The sequence below is a fragment of the Hyperolius riggenbachi genome, chromosome 11 (genome assembly GCF_040937935.1).
Source record: "Hyperolius riggenbachi isolate aHypRig1 chromosome 11, aHypRig1.pri, whole genome shotgun sequence".
In the NCBI taxonomy this organism is placed as follows: Eukaryota; Metazoa; Chordata; class Amphibia; order Anura; family Hyperoliidae; genus Hyperolius; species Hyperolius riggenbachi.
The window spans coordinates 87,263,395-87,284,756 of record NC_090656.1 but is presented as its reverse complement, the minus strand read 5'-3'; the positions used below and the strand labels follow the sequence as shown (position 1 = coordinate 87,284,756).

Genomic DNA, 21,362 nt, shown 5'->3' with positions numbered 1-21,362 from the left:
ATGTGATCACTGTGCAGCACTACGGAACAGACAGCCTATAATGGGCAGCACATTGCAGCCAGTATGTGTGCTCTACACATATCTGGCAGTGGCACCCATGTCCCCTCTCTCTCATCTACCTGCTGTCCCTGCAAGGCTGCCTCGCATCCAACAGAGCGATCCATCTCAGCTCTGCTTCCAGGAGCCCGCTGCCCGCTGAGAGGGGGCGTGTCGCTTCTGGCCCCGCCCCTTTTGCGATCCGAATCGTTCATTTTGATGATTCGGATGATCGACTCATAAAATAGATTCGGATCAAAGATCCGAATCGTTCATGATCCGGACAACACTACTGCACAGACAGACAGCAGATAGATACTAGCTTAGCTTGTGTAGCAATAAGGAGACCTACAGGGTTCGCGCTTCAACAGTGATTGGACGGAACCCCAGCAGACGACACGATGAGTTCTCAAGTCCGCCAGAATTTCCACCAGGATTGCGAGGCTGCGCTGAACCGCCAGGTCAACCTGGAGCTGTACGCGTCCTACGTGTACTTATCTATGGTGCGTATGAGCCCTGGCATGGCGCGACTACCCTGCCTCCTCCTCCCTCTCACCAGCCTGATCAGTGTGCCAGGGCATGCTTCACTTCCAGCCCCACAGCACTGCCCTGTAATCAGAGTATGTAGACATTTGCCGCACTGTATGTATAGGGCCTCGTCCATTAGCGACTCTGATTTGTGCTTTGATGTTTTTTCATCTGGCTATTTTGTTAGCAAAAAAAAAAAAGTTCAATCATGAATTACTTGCAGGGCAATAATTGAAGATCTGCTGACGAGTATAATGCCTGCCACACACCATTCTGTCAGATCAATGGGCTGATGATGATTTTTGATAGGTCTGATCAGGTTTCCGATTGATCTTGTTCAAAAGTGATCAAAAAAATCAATTGGACCTGTTGGGAAATGATTTGACAAGCCGATCTGATAGGAAATTGCAGGGGGTGCTAATTTTATTGATTGTGACTTGGTTGAGTGGTCTTACACTGCAGACTGCACATCAGATGCTTGTGCAATTTACTTAGGTTTGGCACACTATATTTAATTTTAACTTCAGATCTTATTTCTGATTAGAGAAATTGCCTTTTCACCCAAAGTTTAAAATAGATCATCCTTGTTTGGACATGCTGGAAAATATTGATTGAAATACTGGCTATTCTGTGTAGGTGTTTTTTTTTTTTTTCAGTCCATTTTTGCTCACTACTACTAATTGAAAAGTGTGTGTGATGGATTTCAGTTCTGAAGATCAATAAAATTGCATGGTTCCCAAGGGGTTAACATTTTCCATCCTACCTGACTGAGCTTCACTCAGTTTTACTCTCAAAACTTATCACTTTTTTGTTTCATTTAAATGTAGTATAACTGGTTTGCATGAGCTTGACTGCTACTGGTTTATGGTAACATTTGCTTGCCAGCTTAGACCACTGTCAATATGGCTTCTGGTACAACTTATAGGTAATGTGGTGGACCTTGGGCAATGGCCTCAATGAATCCCATTCTGGTTGCTTGCTACTAGGTCTGACCAGACCTCTGCCATTTTTCCCTACTCTGTAGTTCAGGTATTTTGAATTTACCTTGGCACTTTCCTATGTTACTTGTGAACAAGGATCCACATTTCCTTTTGGGGTATTTTGAATGTAGCGATTACTTAGTTATGGGAGTCCTTTTTACCTTGCTCAGGTGATCTTCCCTAAGATAGGGGGCAAGCTGTGCACTGAATTCTTGGTGGGGTCAGCTAGTGACCATCTTGGGGTGAATTTGTATAATCGTAAAGCTGTAGTACTTCTGTAAGAAATGTGGCGTTGTTGCCTTCAGAACCAACGGTTTGTGATTTGTTGAGGGCATTAATGTTCCTGCATGGCATGCAGCATTTAGGAAGTGGTATCTTGATGAGCAATGCAGCCGATCTACACACAGGGTTATTTTGTGTATCCATGGATCTATGGTAACTTTTGCCTTCAAAACAGGTGTTTGAGATTATTCAAGTTGGAGTGAGCATTTATCTCCCACCGTGCACCACTGCTGAAGATGCAAATCCTCTTATTGTTCCTGGAAGCTAAGCTCTGCTCCAGAACCACTGGATTGCAATGATGTGCCTTAATTGTACAGAGCCGCAATGATACAACATGCATTCAGACTGGTTGGCCCTCATCCGTGCATAGCCTGTATTAATGTGGCTCTGTGTTTAGTAAGAGGGTGTTTGGTTACCTATACAATTTTTTTATTTTTTATTTTTTTTCATACTTGCTGTTGCAAAACATTAGTTATTCCTGCTATTCCTCTGCTGTGGTGGTTTTTTCGCAACCAGGCCTAAGTGAAGTTTGCAGTATAATTTTGTGTGCTAGTTATGGGCTTGTCCACCAGGCTTCTTGCACCTTGATACTCATGCTTAGTCTTATCTCATTTGTACGATGCAATTTTTTTTTTTCTTTCTAATATATTGACGTCTCCCTCCTTATAGCAAACCTGAACTGAGAATAAACTGGCAAAGATTGTATGGGAAGTTGCAATAGGGGTATAGCACCTTCCGTGTGTCTGTCTCTTCCAGGGGGCCTGGCTGAATTGACTGCAATTGCATAGTAAACACACTATCCCTTGCAACACAAAAGTGAACAGAGGCAAGTTGTAATTGGGCTTGGGAATATATTTTAGAATGAATAGTTCAGGCAGATTAGATTAAAATGATTGACTGCTAGACACCATGCAATTTTCACTTCAGATCCTACTTCTGATCAAGAAGATGATTGTGTGGGCAAAAGACATAGCCACCTGACTGCCAGAGACTAATATCAAGATCGATCTTTCTCGATCCAAACAAGATCAGATGTGCTGAAAAATATTGATAGAAATTCTGGCTATCGTTCAATGTTTGCCCTTTTTGAGTCCGTTTTTTGACAGGTATCAATCAGAAATGTTATCAGAACTTGAACATTTCATAAGTGTGCTGTCTTTATTCCATGTCAGGTCTGGACATCGATCTGATTGCTTGCTTCAGTTGGATCTGAAGTGCAAATGACAAGTCTGACAGCAGTCTTTGTGGAGAACACTGGAGATCTCTTGATTTAGGGGAAACGATGATTATCTGCCAGTTAGAATACCACCACCCTGTCCCCTTCCCCTCTTTACCTTTAGATCATCTTTACTGTGCAGGCAACAGAGTGCAAGTCGCTTGTTCTAATTATTGGTTTTGGTGATCATGACGGTAGTCTATCTGAAGTGTTACCCACCCCATCATCTCTCAGATCTGCTGGCTTGGGGCTGTTTTCTTGTGCATAGACATGATTGTCACTGATCTTTTAGAATACCGTAGACAAATTTGCAATCATTTGGTTTCAGGACACGTAATGCTAAAATACAAGTTCAGTTCATTATAAATAAGTGTCTGAAAGGGTTAATTATTGGAGACCTCATGCTTCTGCTAGATCATGGCTGCTTTTCTGAAACCATCCCTTCTTAGAGGTCATAGCGTCTTTGTATGATATGTAGAGGGAACAGCTCCCACGTGGCATACATGGCTGCAGTTGTGTTCATTGCAGCACCCTCTGCTGGACATGATGTAACTTGGAAATTTTACAGCTAGAATGTTGTTGTCCTGAAGAGAACTGTGCTTTTTCCTTTTTAAGCAAATGAAATAAATATAGCTCTCTAATGAGATCTTCAAAACGCTCTCGCCTTAATGTTGAAATGGCTAGCTGCTAGGCTGTTCTGTCAGATGGGAACATGTTCTGAAATGTATCTGAGGTAACTATGCCAGGGAAGTCACAAAATGTGATCTGCATGCTTGCTGGGGTGAGGTTTTTATCAAGTTTCCATGTCGGTTTTATTAAAATGAAGACCATGCATAACAGAAATCACAGTGAATATGAAAGCATAGTAATTGTAAATGGACTGTATTTTATCAAGTTTCAAGCTCTAGGGTCAGTATTTCTACAATGAGGCTAGCATTTTTTCCAAAGTAACTGAACAAATGTGAGAATATTTCCCAGATCAAGGAAAGGTTCACTTCCACATCCTGTTTTGAGCAGCTAATTTTACCACCTCCAAGTAGTATGAGAGCTTGCATACACAATCTGGTCATGGTAATCAAATTCTGTTGGCCCTCAACTACTTGGAGGTGATAAAATTAGCCAGTCATTGGCCAATCAATTTTGAGGTGTACGAGGCTTAAAGGGAACCTGACGTGAGGGACATGGAGGTCACCATTAATTTTTAACTATAAAAATTGCTTGGCTTTTCTATTGATCCGGCCTCTTAATTTTTTTTTTTTTCCATAGAACCCCAAACAAGCATGCATATTAATGGTTTGACAAATCTTGACAAGATTGGCTACATACATGCTTGTTCCAGGTGTGGCTCAGATTACAACTGTAGCCAAAGATCTGTAGGACTGCCAGGCAACTGGTATTGTTTAAAAGGAAATATGGCAGCCTCCATATGCCTCACTTCAGGTTCCCTTTAAGCTGAGTGATGTGGGAAGTGAGGTGAGTAAAATGGTCTTGTGTAGGGTTGCCAGCACTGAGGATAGCATGCTGTGGTCTGGTGCAATACCTCTCGGTCACTTTTAATGTCTGTATTGCCTTTGAAACAATTGATTTTGAGCTTGGGAGCAGACAGGAAGCAGCTGAATTATAAAAGCACAAACCTTAAACCTTTCTTCTCTGAGCAATTTAAAAGCATAGCTTGATAAATAATGCACATATTCTGCATTATTGATTTCTTTCTAGATGGTCAATTGAAATATCAGCCATTGTTCCATGTGTTCATTTTTTCACTTGAGACATCTATCAAAATGAGTTTGAGAACGCGTGTATGTGTGCACTACCTTCTATATTCAATAGGTCGGATCTCTCCTAGGGTTTGAAGTAAAATTGCATGTATGTACCAATTGACTGCCAAGCTGAGAGTTCAAGCGCAAAAGATACAGAAGGCCTCCTTTCCATGATCACACTGGGTGCAATGGAGGTGGCCACCGCGATGCATGGTACTGCGTTGCTACACGACTTTTCTCCTACTGTGGATACGATTCCACTCATTGATGGCATCACAAATGTGAAGAAACGCACGCAGTCATGCTTTGTGAATCGGCACATATGTATGGACTTCAAAGTGCGGTCTATGTTGTGATGCCCCTGCGGATTGCATCGCCAAACACTACCGTAATTTTCAGTTTAAAAAAAAATGTACTTTTCTATTGTGCATTGGTTCTGATTTGTTTAGCAATTCGAAGCAGTATTTCAATCAAAATGTCCCTTCTCTTCAAATTTGTTCAAAGTTTTTTATAGAAGCAGAATAATACTTTAAAAAGTGCTTAAAACGGGTTGTTACTGTCCATGCGGTCAACCCTACTCGACACATCCGTATTGTAGGTGCACAACAAAGATCCATCAACAGGAATGTTAGCTGAATGACTGATGAAAGCTAAGTACACACGAGAATTGTTGCCAGTCAGTGGATCGAGAAACGATCCCTCGGGTGACAATTCATGGAACGATATTGTACAGACCCATCCCTAGCCTTGAGGCTAGCAATGTGTTCTGTTGCTGTGGAGGGCAGAGGGATGACTGAGTGGTTTTAATTGGTCTGCAGGGCTTGTAGAAAGCTTTGCAAACAGTCATGCTTGGCCATCAAGGGTTGTTAAGAATCCAACCAGATGGCTCTCTAATGATGCCCAAGCATCAGTAGCTGCTGTAAACACTATTGTTGGCTAAACCGGTTAGCGGCTGTTTCAGACGATTTATTGCATGTGTGTATGCAGCTTGAGGCAGCTGCATGAATAAGCAAACGACTGCCTTCATATAACTCTTAAATTTTTGATGTGGCCCAAAAAATGGAGGGGGAGAGAAGCAAATGGCGGCTGCCTCCATAACAGCTGGGGACTAATAGTAGTTTGGGGGGGGGGGGGTTGTTCTTACACAGATTAAGACTTTGGTTCAAAATTGTAGCACTGTGGCTATTCTAACATTAGGCCAGATGCACAATGGTGCATTCACTGCAAATCCTGAGGGGGTACAGTGTCCTGTCGCAATGCGATGTTAATGCTCACCACAGTTGTGCATGCAGCCTTCTTCTGCCACATATCAAGTCTTCTACAGCTCAAAGCTCTGGCAGAAGCATAGGGCTCACATTGTTTGCAAAAGACCAATGGGAATCCTGCCTAGCAACAGGTAGGAGTCTCATTGGTCCACCATAAACCAATGAGAATCCTTCCTGTTGCTAAAATGTATACTGAAATATTGTTGTTGGCTCCTAGTAGTCCACCTGTACTGGACTACTTTTTTACTTTCATAAATCCAGAAGCTTGTCATGGTCAACTGGTGCTGCCTCTAACAAGTGGCAACTTTTAGAAAGCAACATTTGTTTGCTTGTTTCCAAAAATCAGGATCATCCCTCTCATCCCTTTTTGCCACAGAAATCCCCATTTCTATGTGCAGTGAGGAAATGTAGTTTCCAGTGCGCTGCAGAAGTTGCCTACAACCTTTGGGGATTATTGTAGGCGTTTACGTAAATGTTATGCTGCTCTGGTTCTGTACATTGTACAGTCTAAATGCTTGCCAAGCTATTTTCCAACATGTTAAACAATAACTAGTGTGTAATTGTACTGTACAGAATTAGCCTGTGACAGGTTGTGCTCAGGCCAGGGTGTGTTCCTTGTATAAACACTGTTCCCTGAGTTATTAAAGGTGAAACCATTACTTGTATAAAGAGAACCTGGGGTGAGAGACTTAAGGAGTCTGACATATTTCCCTTTAATAAAGGTGGCCATACACTGGTCGATTTGCCATCAGATTCGACCAACAGATCCCTCTCTGATCGAACTGATCAGAGAGGGATCGTATGGCCACCTCACTGCAAACAGATTGTGAATAGATTTCAGCCTGAAACCGATCAGTCTGTGGAGCGGCTGCTGCATCCCCCCCCCCCCCCCCACCCTGCATACATTACATGCAGTGCAATGTAACATTAGATGTTAAAAGCCCTATCCACCCAGCACAGACTCTTCCATTCTGCAGTGATGGCAAGTAATCGCATATCAACTCCCCCCCCCAGATCTTATCAAACTTGTCAAAATGCCTTTTGAACCACCAGCAAGCAAAACCATACTCAAAATAAATTTCTTAGTGCTTTTTCCATTGCAAAGTGCTAATTAATTATATCAAAGATGAAAAATTGTCTCCTTGGAGAAAAACTGAATTGCATATGAGCCCTGGACTGTCTCACTTGTGCTCAAACAGGGATAGCAGATGCATTCAGTATTGGCTAAAGAACTAGGCTCTGTAGAAAAAAACTGTTCCAAAACCCCTGGGAATCTAGTCATGTTTACTGCAGTAACTGCATAATCACACCAGCAAGAACAACATAACCCTTATTTGGTGAGTCATGTTCTTCCTGGCAATATGCCTATAATTGTACCAACGTAATATGCTCAAGGGGGGATGGTGCACATGCAGGCTGCTAGTCCTGACTACAGCTGAATTCTCTAAGGGGCGGAGTTCTCTTATCTAAGCAGTCTTTGCTTTGTTCATATTCTGCACTCACTGCTTGTGGCCCTTCATTAGCTAGCATAACAGTTTGTTGTATTTATGCAGCACTGTAGGCTCATTCATAAGTGTGATTGCAATGGATTTTGCAGCAGTTGTACAGCAGTCCTCAGTCAGTGATTGAGAATTGCATTGCGATCGCTCTAAAAGCTATAGGCAGGAAGTTTGATTTTTTGCAAATCGCAGATGCTACAGTGTGAATGATCCCACTGACTCCCTTGCGTTGCAAGACTCGCTACTGCGCTCTCCTTCCTTCCAGCTTGGAGGAAGTGCGCGGTAGTGAGTCTTGCAATGTGTCCAATAGGACATGTGCAAGACGTTTGGAACACTGATAACAGACTTATGGGTAAGTAACCCCCCTGAGGCAATTAAGCCTCATTTTAATCACAAATTCAAGTGGCTTCCTACTTGGAAGCCCATTGCTGCACTTCAACTAGCAAGAAAATCCTATTTTTTATTTATTTTTTTTCCCCTCACAAATGAGGCCTGTCTTGTTCCATAAGTAACTGAACAGGATGACTAAAGGGTAGAAATTTGAGGCATTCAGGTATATCTTTATGGGTGGTTTCTTAGGGAACAAAGAATCAGTGTATTTAGTACTGAGACTGAGCTTGTGGTAATTTGGAGTGATCGGTTGTCTAACCTAGAGCAGTTTGGCCTTAATGTATCTTTGTCGTGTTTTTTTCCCCCCCAGTCTTATTACTTTGATCGTGATGATGTGGCATTGAAGAATTTTGCACAGTACTTCCTGCACCAATCCTATGAGGAGCGTGAGCATGCAGAGAAACTTATGAAGATGCAGAACCAACGCGGAGGTCGCATATTCTTGCAGGACGTCAAGGTGAGGGCATTTTTTGTGTAGTTAGTCATGCATATCCCATGCATGCATATGGGTACGTTAGCTGCTGATGCTGTTGCTCCCAACTTGTGATTGGTCTGTTTGCTCGCAAGGGTTGTAGTGCAACCACTCCATTGGGATCCACTGATGTTGTACTTTGCAGATTGCTGGCAAATGGTGGAGTGCTGCCATCTGCTTTGGAGACAACTTCTCAGGATTTATGGTCTTTCTTGCCATGGATCATTCTTCACCTTTCATTAACCCCTTAATTCCTAACTCTCCCAACTCCAAATGACCACTATCACAAATGTAAGCTTAGTTTTGTAGTATATCTAGTCACCTTCCCATATGCATAGGTACATCTTAAGATTAGAACATTAGCTAAAGGCTCCATTCCCACTTGACACAAAATGGCCTGGTTTACACAACAGCTTGAACTTCAAATCAGGTTTGTGTTTCTATTTTCTCTAGGGAAATGTCCTTGATTTTGGCACGTTTTGTTCTTTAAAGCATGTCAACACTTCTGAATCTTGGGGTAGGTGTGAGCACTGTAGGACTTTTGTTACTAAATGTCAGCTGGACTTTGGCCTTTAGCAGAAGCATTGCTGACATGACATTCCTCAGGACAGAGTTTAAGCCAAGTTATTCTTTGAGTGTAATTTGCTCAGTTGAGAGTTCAGTTTTAAGTGGGCAATGATGGTTTGCCATGATGCATTGCTCCTGAATAGGCAAATTAACTTTATGCCCCTGAAGCCAGGGTTATATCTAGAATCGCTGGTGTATAGCAAACCTATAGCTTATAAAGTTTGCAGAGCCACATCATCAAGCCAACATGCAGATATCCTGTTTCAGACTGTTGGTCCACATCCCTGCATTGGCAGGGATTGAAATGGCTCTATGGGAAAGGGCTTGAACCAGTACTACAGAATACCTAGATTGCTCATGGTGACTCAGAACATTAGGAAAGTATAGGGGACTTGAAGACTAAAAAGCAACACCAAGTGTAATTTGCCTTCCTTAAAACTTTATTTTCCTAGTGTCTGGGTCGCCATGAGCTACCTGGGCGTCCTATATCCTATGAGAAGAAATCATAGCACTATTCAACACCAGGGGATGCTCCCATCTGACTGGATTTCTGCAAAATGGAGCCACAGCCAAACCCAGTAGCAGATAAATGTCACTTTTCACCAAGATATGTTCAGGCGCATCACAGCAAGCAGTTAAAGGAGTTATCGGGCAAAAAGAGTTTAACTTACCTGGGGCTTCTACCAGCCCCATGCAGCATCCTGTGCCCTCGTAGTCACTCACTGCTGCTCTGGTCCCACTCCGTCTGCTCGTTTAGTTTTTGCCAACCTTGGTCGGTGGGCCGCATTGCGTACATTTTTACGCATTCCCGCGGATGCAGGAACATTAACTTTTTTTTTTTTTTTTTTTTTTTTACACGCGTTAGTGGTTCAATGCGGGGTCCCTGCACAGTGCAGAGGATGACCTCAAGGCCGTCCTTACTGCACCTGCGTTAAGCACTGCTGTCAAAGCCCTCATTGTCCACAGTGTACTGCAGGGCTGTGGAGTCAGTACAAAAATCTTCCAACTCCGACTCCTCAGTTTATGAAACCACGACTCCAACTCCGGGTACCTAAAATGGCTCCGACTCCACAGCCCTGGTGTACTGTGCATGCACAGTATGCCGCGGACAACGTGGGCTTGATCGACAGCGGTGCTTCACGCAGGCGCAGTAAAGACGACCTCAAGTTCGTCCTCTGCACTGTATCCGAGAGGCAACTGTGCATACCTCGGACGAGGCTTGGGTTTGCCCTGCGACGGTCGTGCACCTATTGGCGCCTACACCTGCAACCTCCCCCACACCCAGGTAAAGCAACAAACCCTTTTTGTGATGCCACATTTCTGATGTTATGTCAGGTCGCTTATCTGCACGTTTTTGTATCAACTGTATCTTGCCACATGATGTTTCTGCCACATATGTTGCACAAATAAACTATAGTGCCAGACATTTCTTGCCTCTCGGATACTTTGCATGGACTTTGCCTACTGTCTTGAGCATAGTTTTGCTGGATGTGTAGAGCCTATGCCAGTAACTTACAGCGTTTCCCGAGTGCCTGCCAGCTCACCCACAAGAATTGTCCTCTGCAAGGACCCCGGGCCGGTGGCTGCGAATGGAGCTGTCCGTGTGGGACAGACGGCTGTAAGGGGGCTGGAGTAAGCCCCAGGTAAGTAAATTGGATTTGCATTAATATTGACCGCTTTCCTTTTTTAAAATATACTTTTTATTTGCCAGGTGTTAACAACAAAGTTACTTTCAGACCTTGTTGGGACAGCACTCCTATTTGTCAGTGTCAGGGTTTGGACCAATACTACAGAATACCTAATCAATCCCTGCTGTACACTGATGGTCAGATGGTGAGAGTCCAAAACTGGCTATCTGCATGTTGGGTTAATGTGGCTCTGGAAAAGTTTTTAGAAGCTATTGGCTTGCTATACACCAGCAGTTCTAAGTAGAAGTTTGGATTCAGGGGCATAAAGAGATAATTTGCATATTCAGGAGTGATGCATCATGGGAAACCAGTTGCTCATTTAAAGCTGAATTATTGCTTCTTTGCAGTCTTTGTGATGTCTCTGCTAGTGTGGTATTCTTGCACTTTATATAATCAGTTTGCTGTAAGACGCGATGCCAGCGGCATTTCAGACTTGTTACAGCAGGTGAAGCTGACTTCTAAGGATGTTGCAGACTCTCCCTAGCCTCAGTAATTGTGTAGCGTCTTACCACAACTGTTAAATATATCTGCAGAGATTGACTGACTGGACAGCCTGCTTAAAGCAGAATATAACCCTGCATTTCAACTTTGCTCTAAAACATTATTTACAGCATATTATATGCAAAAAGCATTTTTTTTTTGTACTAGGGTTTAGTTTGATGGGTTAAACACAGAGGTTTAGGCTGGTTTCACACCAGGACGTTGCGTTTTAGGGGACGTTATGGTCACATAACGTGCCCCTAACACAACGCCTGGTGCTCCCTGCTTTGGACGTCAGAGTGATCCGCGTTGTGCAGCTCTCTGGCGTCCGTAATGCGCACTCTTGAACGCATGCGGCATCACATGGTCCCGCCGGCCATTTGCCGCACAGAGCGGCCGTTCCAAGAAGTAAACACTGCACGTCACTGAGTGCAGTGAATATTAATTAGCCATGTGCCTGGCCGCTCTCCGCTCCTCCCCAATGTTACTGAGCATGTGCAAGCAGTCTAACGCGGCTCTGCCACTTACAAAGTACTGCATGCAGTACGTTGACTTGTGGCGCAGCGTTACTGTGTAACGCAACGTGGGCACTGTGAACAGCCCATTGATTTTTCACTGCTGTGCGGTGGGCTGCGCTACAGGCTGCACTAACGTACGCCTGTAACATCCCACTGTGAAACCAGCCTTAAAGTTCCATGGAGAGCGTTGCAGAAGTTCAGATTGTTGCATTCTATTTAGTTAAATGTATCTATTGAGAAATGTTACACTCTTTGGCTGTCCACCAGCTCCTTCTCAATCAGAGGGTCACATTCAACATTTAGATACATTTATGTAAACAAAATGTATCTATGTCAACTTTGGATGCTTCTGCAGAAATCTCCAGCAATTTTAAAGCCCTGTGTAACCCTTCCAATGCTGGTCTAGTAAAAAAAATAAAAATATGCAGGTTGCATATAATATACTGTAAATGTGTTAGAGCAAAGTTGAAATGCAGGGTTATATTCCGCTTTAAAGTACTTCAGGCAGACTTTGTTAGTCTCCATTCTGCAGCCATGCAGATGACAGCTGAAATGTTAATCGCATAGGCCCTTCCTTCCCTGAAAATCTTAGCAATGAATCATGGGAGGTAATTTTCCTAACAAAATCAAATGATGCTGCCCTGAGGCAGTGCAGGTCTTCTACCACTTTCACCGGCATTGGAGTGATGCAAGAGAAGCTGCTGGATGAAGTTTGTCTCTCTAGGTGTATAGCAACCCAAAAGGCTGCAAATTGCATTACATAAAGGAGGGCCTAGAAAGAGGGGGGGGGGGGGGGATGTGTAGCTACTAGTTTTCTCTGGACTCAGTGATCACCAAACACAATGAATAGTGTAGTTTTTAGGGTAACGGACCAGGTCTGGAGGGTAGAAGCTAGAGTTTAGTTATGAGGGTCCTGAGGCACAGGTACAATGGCTTATTACTCCAGTGTCATGACAGAACCAATTTCTTAGTGTTCATCAATTTCCAGATATGTCAGAGGAATGTGACCATACTAAGCCTGACATTGCAGTAAATTCATCCTGTTTAAAATAGACTTATAAGTTGTTGCTTAGCAGAAAGGAAGAGGCTGTGCTCTTGTCAGCTTCTCTTTGCCCTGTTTTACCCCTCTGTGCATCTTTGGCTCTGGCTGCCCCTCTGCGTGTCTTGTGTGAGGGTGGATGTGGCTCTGGGTGCGCAGAGCGAGCCTGGATACGCACAGGGGCACGTCAAAGTGTCCATGTGCTGTCATGCCGAAATGCTACGGAAGTAGAAGGGGGTTATGGCCATCTTGGTAGGAGGTTGTGAGCTTGACGTTCAAAAAAACTGCAGTGAAAATCTTTTTTTTTTTTTTTTTCCCTCCCCTGGCGTTCAAGGTGACCCTGGATGCTATATGTAGCGTCCTAGGGCAGTTAACCACCACAGGGTAATGTTCCCCTAGGGAAGGAAAAACGCATAGTGCATCCGCAAGCTACGTGAAGGCTGCTGAAAGCCTAAATGTGCCGCCGCCACAGCCGGGCAGACACCCGTGTGAACCAGCCCTTAGTTATCCAGATTTTATAGATAAATGGTCCTGTAATATAAACTACCTGAACTCAGCAGCACTCTTGCATTTAATATTGCAGTAATGTTACGGTGTACAGTAAAGTATAATTCTGGAAGGAAACCGCCCCTGCCCTCAACTCTTGCCAGGAAGTTCTAAAAGCACTCTGTTTTGAAGGGTTTGTGTAAACCTTTACATATTTGTATGGACAGTCAATAGAAGGGGCAGTGTTTACATGGTAATATGCATGCTTGCTATAAACCTTTTCTGCTTTGCCCCTCGTATTATCTGTTCTTGTGGAGTGTTGTAGTCTTTGTATGATCATTTTTGTCCTGTGACTCTTTGCAGAAGCCAGATCGTGATGAGTGGGGCAATGGTCTGGAAGCTCTAGAATGTGCTCTGCAGCTGGAGAAAAACGTTAACCAGTCCCTGTTGGATCTGCACAAACTGTCTACAGAACGCAACGACCCTCATGTAAGAAGCTAAAATCCTACTTCTGTTCACTGAAGCCATAGGTCACACAAGCCAGCCTGCGAGAATAGGGATAATGCACACTTCTAAAATGTCTGACACAATGTAGTATTTGGGAAACCTTTTACTTCAGGCAAACCTAAAGTTAACTCTGTCTTGACGTTAACGCTTCAATCCTTAAAATAACTCCAAAATTCTAACAGGCTGTTAATTAACTGTCTGAAAATAACTACAGAGGAGGTAACTTTGAGAGTCTGAAGCCAGATTAAAAATGGCTTTTTAGCTTGTATTCAGCAGGGGCATGTTTGCCCCTGCTAAAACACCGCTATCCTGCAGCATAACGAGGGGTCTTTACCCCCCAAATCACCCCCCCCTGCAAAATCCACAACCAACTTTGTCGTGGATTTTGCTGCCCCTGTGCTCTTCCGTGTGAGGCAGGGCTACGAGCTGCAGCCCTGCCTCACACGTGTCTATCAGCGGCGGATCTCTGCCTCTCCCCGCCCCTCAGCAAAGGCAGACAGAGGGGCAGAGATCCGCCGCTGATAGATGCGTGTGAGGCAGTGCTGCAGCTCGTAGCCCTGCCTCACACAGAAGCGCTCCCCAGAGGTAGCAGGGGAGATTTGGGGGGTTAAGACCCCTCGTTATGCTGCGGGATAGCGACGGTTTAGCAGGGGCAAACATGCCCCTGCTGAATATAAGCTAAGAAGCCATTTTTAATCTGGCTTCACTCTTTAAAGGGAACCTACGGCCTAAATCTGCTCAGCAGAACTGAAAAGGCTTGGTGTTTAACAGTTTCACAGCATCGGAACTTTGTTGTTCGTTCCAAAGCATCATATTTTTTTTAGCTGCATTTTTAGCTAAGCTCCACCCATCAAAGAGACCTGCCCGGGTTTATTTATTTTTTTTCCCCCTGATGCTGTGCAAAGCATGATGGGATTTCCTATGTTCACATTGCCTAGCAACTGGGAGGGGTGATCAGCACACAGGACAGTTGGAACTCTCGCTCCATCACCTCCTTTCAACCAAAAAGATGGCTGCGCTTATGAAATCAAACATTTTCCTATTCTTTTAAAACAGGGTGGCTAAGATTATATTGCCTATTTTAATTAACATGACTAATGTAACTTAATAAGTGTCTGTTTAGGCTGGAGTTCCTCTTTAAGGAATAGAGATAAGATAACTCACTGGTGGCAAGCTTCCTCTTGCCTTATCTCCAGCATGATCTTAGTGAATTGAGGCCTTTGATTGCTAAGCTATTGCGCCTGTTGCCAAGAGCGTTTTTAACAACTTACCGACCGCCCACTGCACAGGGGCCGGAAAGTGGATCCCGCAAGGACCGCCACATGTACAATTGGCGGCAGTTCTTGTACAGGCATGGGCGGAGCGATCGAGTCATCTGTGACGCGATCCTCCACTGGGGATCGATGGCTGGGGATTTAGCCTCCAGCTCGCCGGTCACTTAGCAGCGCCGGCGGGCGGAGGAATACAAAATGCGTATAATAGGCTTTGTAATGTATACAAAGCCTATTATACAGGCTGCCTCCTGCCCTGGTGGTCCCAGTGTCCGAGGGACCACCAGGGTAGGCTGCAGCCACCCTAGTCTGCACCCAAGCACACTGATTTCCCCCCCCCCTGCCCAGCCCCCAGACCCTTGTTTGCAACCATCAATCACTCCCTGTCACTATCTGTCGACTAGTTTTATTCCCTAAACTGCCCCTGCTCCCTCCTGATCGCCCCCCCCTGTGTACTGTATGCCTCTATTTCCCTCCCCCCCCCCCTGTAATAACCCACTGATCACCTGTCAATCACCCCCTGTCACTGCCACCCATCAATCAGCCCCTAACCTGCCCCTTGCGTGCAATCTGATCACCCACCCACACCAATAGATCACCCGCAGATCCGACGTCATATCGCCTCCCAAGTGCATTGTTTACATCTGTTCTCTACCCTAAACACCCACTAATTACCCATCAATCACCCCCTGTCACTGCTACCCATCAGATTAGACCCCTATCTGCCCCTAGGGCACTCAATCACCTGCCCACACCCTTAGAACGCCCTCAGACCCCAGCCATGATCACCTCGCCAGTGCATTGCTTGCATCTATTCCCCCCTCCTCTAATCACACCTTGAGACACGCATCAATCAACTCCTGTCCACCCCCCCCCCCCCCCCCTAGCACTCCTATCCATCAGATCAGGCCCAATACAACCTGTCCTCTAAAAGGCCACCCTGCTTATGACCGGTTCCACAAAATTCGCCCCCTCATAGACCACCTGTCGTCAAAATTTGCAGTTGCTTATACCCCTGAACAGTCATTTTTGAGACATTTGGTTTCCAGACTACTCACGGTTTTGGGCCCGTAAAATGCCAGGGCGGTATAGGAACCCCACAAGTGACCCCATTTTAGAAAAGAGACCCCAAGGTATTCTGTTAGGTGTATGACGACGAGTTCATAGAATTATTTTTTTTTTTGTCAAAAGTTAGCGGAAATTGGTTTGTCACTTTTCACTAACTTCAAAAAATAAAATATTCTATGAACTCGCCATACACCTAACAGAATACCTTGGGGTGTCTTCTTTCTAAAATGGGGTCACTTGTGGGGTTCCTATACTGCCCTGGCATTTTAGGGGCCCTAAACCGTGAGGAGTAGTCTAGAAAACGCCTTAAAATGACCTGTGAATACGACGTTGGGCCCCTTAGCGCACTAGGCTGCAAAAAAGTGCCACACGTGGTATCGCCGTACTCGGAGAAGTAGTATAATGTGTTTTGGGGTGTATTTTTACACATACCCATGCTGGGTGGGGGAAATCTCTGTGTGTGTAAAATCAAACAATTGTCATTTACAGAGAGATTTCTCCCACCCAGTATGGGTATGTGTAAAAAAATATACACCCCAAAACACATTATACTACTTCTCCTGAGTACGGCAATACCACATGTGTGGCACTTTTTTGCAGCCTAACTGCGCTAAGGGGCCCAAAGTCCAATGAGCACCTTTAGGCTTTACAGGGGTGCTTACAGTTTGGCACCCCCAAAATGCCAGGACAGTAAACACACCCCACAAATTACCCCATTTTGGAAAGTAGACACTTCAAGGTATTCAGAGGAGCATAGTGAGTCCGTGGCAGATTTTTTTTTTTTTTTTTTTGTCACAAACTGTCATTTTCTGCTAACTTGTGACAAATATCTTCTATGAACTCACTATGCCTCTCAGTGAATACTTTGGGATGTCTTCTTTCCAAAATGGGGTCATTTGGGGGGTATTTATACTATCCTGGAATTCTAGCCCCTCGTGAAACCTGACAGGTGGTCAGAAAAGTCAGATGCTTGAAAATGTGAAAATTCACTTTTTGCACTATAGTTTGTAAACGCTATAACTTTTACCCAAACCAATAAATATAGGCTGAATTTTTTTATTTTTATCAAAAACATGTTTGTCCACGTTTTTCACGCTGCATGTATAAAGAGATTTTACTTTATTTGAAAAATGTCAGCACAGAGTTAAAAACCTTTTTTTTGACAAAATTCTTTTTTTTTTTTTTTTTTTTTGATATAATAAAAAGTAAAAATCGCAGCAGCAATCAAATGGCACCAAAAGAAAGCTTAGTGACAAGAAAAGGAGCCAAAATTCATTTAGGTGGTAGGTTGTATGTGCGAGCAATAAACCATGAAAGCTGCAGTGGTCTGAATGGAAAAATTACTACGGTCCTCAAGTGGTTAAGGGTCCCTGAGCTTTGCATAAATGAAATTTGGTTTTACCAGTGGCTTCCTGCAGCCCACAAGATCCTCCTTGTCCCGTCTCCGGTAATCTGGGGAGTTCGGCTGAAGCCACCCGTGTGCACCCCCGCTGTGCGTCATCACACCGACCAGCATAAGGGTCCAGCGCATGCATGGTTCAGTCCTAAGCCCAATCTACTCGATACGATTACTTGTGCGATTCGATTATTTTATTTCAGATCTGATTAAATCTGACATGTCTGATCAGGATTCGATTTGCCATTGCAAAACAATGGCAAATTGAATCCTGGTTGGACATGTTGTATTTAATCGAATTGCACAAGAAATCTTATCGTGTAGATGGGGCTTTAGAGACTGGCTTCAGCCAGATTACTGGAGCCAGGACAACGGAAGGGACCAGGAGGATGCCGGGGGACCTCACTAGGGCTGAACAATTTTCAGTTTAAAACCGAAAATCACAATCAGGGTAATGACTATCTTAAGATCGTCAAAGCGGCGGTTTTTGCCGCTGCTGCCTGGTCTGCTCCTCTCCACTCCTTTCCCCCGCTTGTGGCCCCCTCCACCAGTAAGTTCCCATTACAGTCGGGCTCACCGCATTGCACTACCACGCGGTGAGCAGTGGGAAAGAGCAGGTGTAGTGACAGTGCAGCCTCGCAGATTGTTGGTTCTGCGCATGAGGCTGTACAACATGCATGCTACGTCATCCTCCGACGTTGCAGCTTGCATTCACTCATGAGAACATTATATTTTAGTGCTGCTGCGCTCTATTATACTCCACCCCTTGCCCGCCGCCCCTTCTGCCTTTTTTCACCTCCTGCTGTTTGCTGAACAAACACTTTTTTTTTTTTAAATATTTACATTCCATAAGATACAGAGGATATCGGAGGGCAGTAGGAGGCCTTTTAAAACTGCGGAGGGGGGCATACGCGGCCAGACGTTTATAAACAATTCAGCAGCGGGAAAACAGGCATGCGCTTTAAATTGTCACGTTCTGATGACAAGACAAATAACATTTATATTGCGCTTTTCTCCTTGCGGACTCAAAGCGCCATGACGTGTAGCCCGATGCTCTTGCATGTGATGACGTTTCCCCCTTCAGCGTGCTGGGCTGCATTCGGGCTGCCCATTCTGTCATTACACTGGCAAGCGTTCTTGGACTGTACCAGGAAGTGTGGTGTCGCTTCCTGGCGGCCACTGTTGCTAGGCAACACTCGTTGCCTCTACCATGCGGTTCACCGTGCAGCATGTAATGTGGTGAGCCCGACTGTAATGGGAACTTAGTGGAGGAGGGGGCCGCTAGCAGGGGAAAGGAGCGGAGCAGGTAAATTCAGAGGGAAGGGGATCTGGAGGCTGCAGCACCTACACGCTGCCTAACCTGTCCGGTGGCCACCTATACTGGGGAACTCCTACTCTCCATTAGTGTGCTGATCCATCATTGTGTATCTAAAATCGTGAATCGAAATCACAATTTCTGACAGAAATCGTGCAATTCAAGCTTTTCTTAAAATATTTCAGGCCTAGGCCTCACAAGCTATGAGGGGCTGAAGGAAGCCCCAGGTAAGTCCAAATTTTATTTTTATTCAGAGCTCAGGGTCCCTTTAAAGGGAAGCTGAGATTAGAGGCTAATATATAGCTATTTATTTTTTCACAATGTAAGTTGCCTGGCTGTCCTCTTGTTTATGTGTACTTTAAGCCATAGACCCTGAACAAGCATGAAAATTGAGTGCTCTGACTCAAGTCTGACAGGATTGGCTGCATGCTTGTTTCAGGGGTGTAATTCAGACACTACTGATGCCATAAAGATCAACACACCTGCCAGGCAACTTGTGTTTAAAAAGGATATAAGGCTGCTTCCATATCCTGTTTACATCAGGCTCCCTTTAATGTTTCACTTTGCAGGTGTTCAAAAAGAGGGGAGTGAGGGGACACACAGACTAACACAATTTTAGATTTTCTGGAAACAGGCCTGTCCCATTAATCCTTGTGCTGTCAATTTAGAATGTTACCTGAGGACTGGAACCCACTTGGATTGCTTTTCTGAACGCTCTGTGATTTGAAAAGCTCTTGCTCATGTCATGCTATGGATGTGTGACGCTATGGACTTGAGCGATGTGATTTAATAAAAATCTCCTTCTTTTTTTTTTTTTTTTTTTTTTAATTTGCTAGCACTGAGAAAAAGCTTCTAGTGGATTTGAGCCCTGCTAATAGTATGAATTAAAAAAAGTCACTAAATATACACTAAAATCCTTACTAGTACCAAGTGTCCCTACTTACAAAGTACTCCCATTAGCTACAAAGCTGTCTTCATGTGAAACATGTCATTGGAAGGGTATGTAGTGTTAATGTAAGTTGATGGGGTAAAACCAGCAGCAGAACAAGAGCGGATGCAGTAACTAAATGTGATATTTAAAGGACCACTATCGCTAAGGATAACTTAAAATGCATGTAGAAACCTACAAATAAGTACATTTCTTCCCTAGTAAAATGAGCCATAAGTTACTTTTCTCCTATTTTGCTGTCACTTACAGTTGGTAATAGACACTAATGCAGCCAAATAGACCAGTGGGACAGCCAGGCAACTGGTATTGTTTAAAAGGAAATAAATATGGCAGCCTCCATGTAACGCCTTACTTCATTTGTCCTTTAAAGATACTCTGTAACAACAAAAACCTCCCCTGGGGGGTACTCGCCTCGGGTGGGGGAAGCCTCCAGATCCTAATGAGGCTTCCCACACCGTCCTCTGTCCCACGGGGGTCTCGCTGCAGCCCTCCGAACAGCCTGCGACAGAGCCGACTGTAGCTTCAATATTTACCTTTGCTGGCTCCAGCGGGGGCGCTGTGGTGACTTTCGGCACGGAAATAGACGGAAATACCCTATCTCCGTCGGGTCCGCTCTACTGCGCAGGCGCCGGAAACTTGCGCCTGCCCAGTAGAGCAGACCCGACGGCGATTGGGTATTTCCGCCTACTTCGGCGCCGACAGCTATCAGAGCGCCTGCGCAGGAGCCAGGAAGGTAAATATTGCGTCACGGCTGTACGAAGGGCTACAGCGAGGGACGCAGGACGGCGTGGGAAGCCTCATTAGGATCCTGAGGCTTCCCCCACCCGAGGTGAGTACCCCCCAGGGGCCGTCTTGTCGTTACAGTTCCTCTTTGCATTTATTTGGAAAAATTCTACAAGCATAATTTAGTGTTTAACCTAAATTTGCTTATTTTCCAGCTTTGTGACTTTTTGGAAACACACTACTTGGAGGAGCAGGTGAAATCCATAAAGGAGCTTGGTGACCATGTGACCAACCTGCGCAGGATGGGAGCCCCACAGAACGGCCTGGCCGAATACCTGTTTGACAAACACACACTGGGGGAGTCACATGACTGAGCCATTGCAGCCAACTGCATCCAGCTTCTTGCACTTTTATCTGTTTTTGTTTTTGTGATTTCTTCTAGTTTGTTTCTCTGCTATATATTTTTGCCACAAATAAAAATTATTGTACAAGGAATTTTGTGGGTGAATAGTGTCTGTTTAGTAATCAGTGGTGAGCAGATTGGGTTTGCCCAATCAGGAATTCTTTGAACAGGGCCAATCAAGGGTAGATCTCTCAGCTGCTGCACTGCCTGCTTCTGGCAGTGGGACAAGTCGTCATCGCCTCTTCAGTGTAGCGGCTCATGCCTGTCACATGGCTGGAGCAGCATAGTGACTTGCTGCGCAAAGCTACACTGAAGAGTGAGGAAGACCTGTACCACTGGAAGCATGTACAGTCCCCAGTATCCGGTACCAGCAGGGATCACCTTGTACTAGATATGTGCTTCCCTTTTGCTTAAAGAGAATCTGTACTCTAAAATTACAATAAAAAGCATACCATTCTATTATGTTCTCCTGGGCCCCTCTGTGCTGTTTCTGACACTTCCTGCTGCAATCCTGGCTTGTAATT

General features: G+C 44.6%; 1 protein-coding gene across 1 annotated transcript; it reads left to right on the top strand.

The window, feature by feature from the left end:
• Positions 1 to 306: 306 nt before the first annotated feature.
• FTH1 (ferritin heavy chain 1) lies at positions 307 to 20,930 on the top strand. Its single transcript, XM_068261499.1, has 4 exons — positions 307 to 539; positions 8,267 to 8,413; positions 13,570 to 13,695; positions 20,651 to 20,930. The coding sequence occupies exons 1-4, from the start codon at positions 438 to 440 to the stop codon at positions 20,807 to 20,809; spliced, it is 534 nt and encodes a 177-aa protein (XP_068117600.1). The 5' UTR covers positions 307 to 437; the 3' UTR covers positions 20,810 to 20,930.
• The last annotated feature ends 432 nt before the right edge of the window (positions 20,931 to 21,362 follow it).